At 40.8% G+C, this 7452-nt stretch overlaps 1 protein-coding gene across 1 annotated transcript; it reads right to left on the minus strand.

Annotated features, from left to right (window-relative positions):
* Window positions 1–6221, minus strand: LOC309567954 (phospholipase A2 homolog otoconin-22). Its single transcript, XM_082273505.1, has 4 exons — window positions 6090–6221; window positions 5025–5169; window positions 3801–3910; window positions 1–496 (listed from the first exon to the last, which is right to left on the minus strand). The coding sequence occupies exons 1-4, from the start codon at window positions 6127–6129 to the stop codon at window positions 348–350; spliced, it is 444 nt and encodes a 147-aa protein (XP_082129631.1). The 5' UTR covers window positions 6130–6221; the 3' UTR covers window positions 1–347.
* Between the last annotated feature and the right edge of the window lie 1231 nt (window positions 6222–7452).

Below are 7452 nucleotides of genomic sequence, written 5' to 3' on the forward strand. Positions count from 1 at the left end.
ATAAGAGTTCTCTTTATTTTTTGCAACACTACGCTCTACTTTTGAAAGATGATGTCTGATGGGTTTTAAGGTATGGTGTTCGGTCAGTATAAGAGAACCCAAGTGAGCATCATCATGTTCCAGAGTCATCATAATAATAAGAATTTGGCATGTGATCAGCAATGAGTGACAGTTGATAAAGGGTACATCATAGCTGACTGCCCTTTGCAACCTGATAAAACATAAAGCCCATGGAGGGAATATTCAATTTTGTTTCCTTTCTGCTCTCTGGATTAACACAATAGCTAAATCTACTAAGCAAGCAATATGTCCTCATTTCTACAATCAGGACATATGTGGTGTTTTCCCTAACAGAAAGGCCTTGGCCCTCTGCACACTCCAAGGGCTGAGAAGTTTCGGAAATATACATTGTAATTTTCCAGCTCTTTCCGGAAACAATTGGCAGCCTTTTCATCGCACTCACAGACCATCTTCTCACAGCGATCACGAGCTTTCACTGGGGACAGAAATATAGAAGTGTCACATAATAACCAACATTACCTGCTAAACACATTGTGGTGAAACCGTTTACAGAAGACACAACTTACAACCAGTAACCAGTTATGGTGTCAGTGAAGCAGTCCCACTGGACTCCAGGCAAAAGGCTAAATACACAGCTGAAACACATACTGTATATAGGAACTGGTTCATCTACCAAGCTGATTTGTAATTCTGTTCAGATAATCTTGAGATTCAGACAGCACCTTGACTACACCACAGTTAAACAGGAACCTAAACAGGAACAAACATGTCATATTTACCTGCTCTGTGCAATGGTTTTACACAGAGCAGTGCCAATCCTCCTCCTCTGAGGTCCCCCACTGGTGCTCCTGGCTTCTCCTGCTTTCCAAATACCCCCCCCCCCACCCAGCAAGGCCCTTGCTAGACCAATACTTGTGCTGGGTTGCTCCTGAGCCCCGCTGTCTGTGACACAGACAGCAGGGTTTTACTCCCCTCTACAGTCCCTCATCAAAGGATTTGATTGACAGCAGCAAGAGCAAATGGTTCCCACTTCTGTCAATCAGCCCTGTGAGGAGGAAGAGAGCCATTGCTCTCATGCAGAACGCTGGATCAAAATGGGGCTCAGAAGGTTTTTTCCCTAATGCAGGGAATTCATTAAGGTAAGAAAAAACTTAATGCAGAGTTCCAGTCCCCAAATGCTTTTTTTTTAACCACTTAAGGACCAGGCCTATTTCTGACACCTGTTGTTTACAACATAAAATCATTTTTTTTTTTTTGCTACAAATTTATTTAGAACCCCCAAACATTATATATATATATATATATATATATATATATATATATATATATTTTTTTTTTTAGCAGAGACCCTAGAGAAAAAAAAATGGAGATCATTGCAATACTTTGTCATACCGTATTTGCGGCAGTCTTACAAACGCAATTTTGTTTGGAAGAAATACACTTTTTTTAATTAAAAAATCAGAAAACAGTAAAGTTAGCACAATTTTTTCTATAATGTGAAAAATAAAGTATATAGAAACCCAACATGTCATGCGCACTACCAACATTTAGAACATGTCTTATGTGTAGTCCCTGTAGTTTGTGTAAAAATATTTGATGACTAACCAGATCTCGGAAGCAGGCAGGTTCTATGTCATCTGGGGGCATCTGAAGCCCTCTTCTCTTGATTTCTGGGACTTGGTGCAGTTGGCTACCCAGCATGGACCTCCCGATCTCACGCCTGCCCACTGAACGGCTCTCTCTCTTCCCGACAGATTGTCATAACAATGGCGGTGTCAGTGGAAGTTCCCGTTCCATTGCTATAGCAACCTGTGAATCATGACATCCCAATCCTCCTGTTCGCGTCATTTCCGGTCTGGAAATAATGCGAGATTTCATCACTAGGCGATTCGCAAGGACTTCTGGGATACATGACGCTACTATCCCAGGAGCCCTTGCAAATCACCTAGTGACGTAATTGCCAAGGGGGACGCAGCCAAAAGTGCTGCAGAAGAAACATTTTAAAAAGTATGTACAAATAAAAAAAATTATTGCCATTTATTACAGCATTCAGAATGGGCATGAGAGTAATTAGACCTTCAAATAAAACGGGTGGAACTCCCCTTTAAAGCTTTAGAACCAATTTAAAGAAGAATTCCGAATATAAATATTTTTTAATAGTTCTATTGATTGATCTTTTGAGCTTGGACCAGTGTAACTATGTATATATACCATACCAAGTATATGCAGCTGGAAGTTGGAAATCACTAAAGTAAGCAACACTACCCTAGTGATCTCCACTTGCTTCCAAGTTCCGCGCTGAGTAACTTCACTCCTTCTTACTGAACTCAGGAGGTTGGCCGATCAGCAGGGGCACCATGCTTTGATTGAACAAGGTAGAGAGGTGGGTCAGTGATGTCACGCTGTCACAATGCATCAGGCCAGCCACTCAGCACAGGTCCCAGAAGCAAGTGGAGATCAATAAAGTATTGATTTCCACCTTCCAGGGAGGTTGGTCAGTTATAGTATATACATAGTAACATTGGCCAAAGCTGGACCAATGTAGCTATGTAAAAATATACCATGCCCGGAATGCATCTTTAATGAAATTGTGTCCAAAAAAGGCAGGCAGAGGACAATGGACTGTTCATCAGTACCTGTGATTTATTTCCCAATTACTGACCTAAATACCATGCCTTGTTCTGCACTGTATATCTACATGATGGTGGAGGCAGGGCTTTGCTTTCTCATGTCAGAGCCTCCAGCAAGGATAACAGTGAATCAAATCACTGGAATCACTAAATACCAGCAGTCAGAGGCATCAGTGCCTGAGGTCTTACACTGCCGATATTCAGCTGTGAGGGTGTGGGCACAGGAGTGCCTAGGAACATAGGTGTGCACAGCCTATTGCATTAGGTTGTGCACCCCAAAGCTCAAACACATATCCATGTGTATATACTGATGGTGTCAGTAGGTTAGAGATCGGTGTCTATAGTTTTTTTGTTATTTCTTATTCTTTTTTACAATTTTTTTTGTTAGCCCAGTTAGGGAGCTTTGGTGAAATATCAGGGGTCTAAACTAGGGGAATCTGGACCACAAGGGGTGATTAGGGTGTGCCCAGGCACACCTGGCACACCCTGTGCGCACGCCTATGCCTAGGAACATTAACATACCAGGAAGTGCCCTGCTATTTTGAGGGTGAATTTCAGAAAATAGTAGAATTTTTAGGGTACTAATTAGGCAAAATTAACATTTTCAGATTTTTTTTTCTAACATAACAGAATCACATGGCACTTTACAGCAGTGCATTGCACTATTGTACAGTACCGTGAATAAAGTGTGCATTTTGTACTCTTCAAATAAAATTTGTAAAAAAAAAAAAGGGACCCCTGTGATGCGCTGAATCGCACACCACATGGCCCCCTACCACAGTGTGACCCCAGCCAAAAGGCTGTAAAAATCATCAGGCAACTATGGCACCCCGATCCCTGGACGCTTCCATGAAGCTCCATATAATGAATTGGCTCCTTAATTCAGGGGGTGCTTTCCATGGGACAGAAACATATGCCAAAACATCTGTGTAAAGCTATTTGGATTTGAGCACAGTCATATTTTATTTCTATTTAAGAAATCAAGGCCTTTCTTTTATAGCTGGGGTAAATGAATATCATCTATGAATATAAGGATTGCTGTATATTATTCATAAATATATAAACCAAATTAGGTTGCCTGAGTTTACTTTAATCTTGTAATCAAAAGTTAAAAGTGGTAGAAATTGTTGTATCTTCTGGGACACTTACTGCATTTAACCTTCTGTTCTTCTTCGGGATAGAAGCGGTATGTCTGAGTCACAGGGTTGCATCCTCTCATTTCAGCCTCATTGTGGCAGCAGGCCTGTTCATGGCAGCACCTGAAAAGTAGATGTTTGTTAGATAGATTGTGAAAGTGATCACTTTTTACATCTACGCTGAGCTAATACGGGTCCAGAAAGGTCAGTGTAATTGTCTATCAGAGCAGCTAAGCGTATCAAAATGCCCACTTGACTTACTAAATCACTTTGGTACAGAGGTGCCAGTAAAATAATTTGTGTGCAGTAGGTATCAATTGGCAAAACACTTGTTAAAGTTCATTGACTTAGATCAAAGTAACTCCAAGTAATGTGGCCATGTTAGTTTATGATTATATAATCACAGAAGTAAGCTGATGATGATTTGCAGGGCCTACATGTATTAAAATGATAGAAATGCATTGAAATAGACCATTTGCGTTGTTGATCACTATTATGATGTTTACAGTCATCTACATCTAATTTATTTAGTCCATTATTTATGAGATTGAATGCCCAATTTGTCTTCTGTCCTTTTGCAGCTTTCTTTGCTTAGCAACATATAAATGCAAACATTATAATGTAGCCAAATATAATTTGATTATCAGCCATCGGTAAAGCTCTGCACTTGGATTCCCAGGTCTGCACACCTGCTGTACCCATTATTTATGAGTTGCCCTCTACCTGTTGGACTTTTCATTTTATACTAGAAAAATTGTAACAGGAGGAGCTGGAGCAGACAAAGGGGGATGGGATCACTCAGAACTTCAAGGTGGACAGGAATAAAGCCAAGGATCATAGCCAGGAGAATTCTGCTGGGGTATTAAAGAAAGGAAGCCAAGCACTGATCCAGCTAACCTCGCTCTGTTTTCAGCTAAAAAATCTTATTTGGTGGAATGACCCTTTAAAAATTATCTGGCTTAAGAAACATTGTATACAGATAAACACAATACATTGTACAGTACATATCTTGGGGAACCTATTCATGAAAATTGGGTGGAGAAAACAAAAATGCTCCACGAAAGTGTCGAATTTACCAATAATAACCAATTAGGTTTTATATTTTATTTACTGGTCAAATGAAACAAGGAATCTGGTTGGCCACTTTGTGACCATATTCTCTAGAGAACTTTCTGTTTTCAGTCTTTACAAACAGGCTCTAAAAAGATGAATTGATTCACAAATATATGAGAATTACCAGTCAATGTCATCCACAGGTCTTCCTCCGGAGTTGGCTCCACAGTGGCAGCCATAATCTGAGAAGTTAGCTAGGCCATAAACGATGGTGGTCACTTTAATCATTTCATCAAATTGTGCTGGGGTGCTGGTGACCAGGGCAATGACTGCAAGACAAGATGAGATTTCTGATAGAGAACCAAACATGCACATACATAGCATGATACCAGAATTGACAACTGTCTTTATTTCTGATGGAACTAATTCTGATGGAGCGTACTTAATTTCTGATGGTTCTCAGAGTAATTTTGTTTCCATTTCAGCAATGTAAAAATTTGAATATCTTATATGCATAGAAGCCTCTAATAATCTGGTGGTATACGCATAGAAGCCTCTAATAATCGGGTGGTATATGCATAGAAGCCTCTAATAATCGGGTGGTATATGCATAGAAGCCTCTAATAATCTGGTGGTATACGCATAGAAGCCTCTAATAATCGGGTGGTATACGCATAGAAGCCTCTAATAATCTGGTGGTATACGCATAGAAGCCTCGAATAATCGGGTGGTATATGCATAGAAGCCTCTAATAATCTGGTGGTATATGCATAGAAGCCTCTAATAATCTGGTGGTATACGCATAGAAGCCTCTAATAATCGGGTGGTATATGCATAGAAGCCTCTAATAATCGGGTGGTACATGCATAGAAGCCTCTAATAATCGGGTGGTATATGCATAGAAGCCTCTAATAATCAGGTGGTATATGCATAGAAGCCTCTAATAATCGGGTGGTATACGCATAGAAGCCTCTAATAATCAGGTGGTATATGCATAGAAGCCTCTAATAATCGGGTGGTATACGCATAGAAGCCTCTAATAATCGGGTGGTATATGCATAGAAGCCTCTAATAATCGGGTGGTATATGCATAGAAGCCTCTAATAATTGGGTGGTATATGCATAGAAGCCTTTAACCAATTGTCAAAAACAGAAAAAGAATGACCAAACTGACTTCTCCCAATGTGCCACAAAGCAATTTTTGGTAAACAGTGCAATAGATAAAATAAAAAGGAAATTGTATGCTTACTGCATGTCACTGCCAGTCCTAGAATAAGACACCTGGCCATCTTGGGTTCTCTGTGCTGGTCTCAGGAACTGATACCCTGCTGCCTGTGTGTCCCTTACATACCGTCCCTTGATATATATCCCTCCTTCCAATAATTATAATGACACCCTGCAGCTGCATTGAAAATTAGTAGGTAAAGACAGAAAAACACTGTGTTTAATATTACTGCCTGAGAAATCAGGGACATCAGCGGTGAAACTGCGTAATATGCCTATAATAACACAGGACACATCTACAGAGGAAATTAAATTGTCCCATGCCCCAAAACTGAAGAAAGAAGAATTAAAGACGATCTCTGATAATCCTTTGCTGCTTTGGACTCTCATTTTCAATATATATGACCAATGATAGCTACCAAAATGACTCGTTCTTCACAAATCGCCCTTCTTTCAGTGATACCCGGTTCCATATCATTATCCTAAAGGGGACCTGCTAAGGTTCTTCTTGATAGCTGCTTGATCAGTCATCCTAAGACATTGGAAATGCCTTACAGTTCCTTCTACATATGAATGGCTAGTTGAAATGCAATCTCTTAGGTGAATGGAGGAATTGTCTGCAACTATGTAGGATAGCTTCGGTAACATTTTTAAAATGTGGGGACCCTGGATTTAGTTACACACTTGCCAGACAGTAACAGAAGAAGCAGCGCAGTGATAGGCTCATCTCTCTGTCACTCTGCTTTCTCCTGCTATCAGCATGCTTCTTGGAGGCACATGAACTGATTAGCTCCCTGTGCTGCTTCTTCCTGTCACACTCCAGCTTTACTGTAAAGGGACTGCAAAAGCATGATACCAGGTCAAATTCAGGTGCTGCTGGAATTTAAAAAAATCAATTTAAGGCTGTGTTAATGATTACAGGTTGCATTCATTTGTGTCTTTTATATCGGGATAGAGTTCAGCTTTAACCAGGAGCCTTCATCTGGATAGGCACAGTACGGGTTCACAAACCAAAGCAACAGGTCAAAACAAAGGACAAGCGTATACAGCACTAAGCTGACTTATTAGCAGTGGCGGCTGGTGCTCAAATTTTTTTTTTGGGGGGGGGGGGGGGGGTGCAAACAGAAAAATGTAATAGGCATTGCTTTGCGGCAAAAAACGCTGTAAAAAATTGCGTGACTTTGAGGTCACAAAAGTGTGAAAGGGGCCTTCAGTAATCAAGGTATAGTGTGCCCCTTTGAATGCAGAGTGACCAGCGTGCCCCCTTTGAATGCAGAGTGACCAGCGTGCCCCCTTTCAATGCAGAGTGACCAGCGTGCCCCCTTTGAATGAAGAGTGACCAGCGTGCTCCCTTTCAATGCAGAGTCACCAGTGCATTTACCTGCAGC

Source organism: Pelophylax lessonae, assembly GCF_965119305.1.
Source record: "Pelophylax lessonae genome assembly, chromosome: 12".
Classification (NCBI taxonomy): domain Eukaryota; kingdom Metazoa; phylum Chordata; class Amphibia; order Anura; family Ranidae; genus Pelophylax; species Pelophylax lessonae.

Bases quoted from the DNA above. Each gene is read 5' to 3' on its own strand.
- LOC309567954 (XM_082273505.1), bottom strand. From the start codon at position 6,129: ATGGCCAGGTGTCTTATTCTAGGACTGGCAGTGACATGCA. The intron at 3,911-5,024 runs GTAATTCTCATA...TCTACTTTTCAG, and splicing joins CCTGTGGATGACATTGACTG to GTGCTGCCATGAACAGGCCT. The intron at 497-3,800 runs GTAAGTGTCCCA...TTCTGTCCCCAG, and splicing joins AGAACAGAAGGTTAAATGCA to TGAAAGCTCGTGATCGCTGT.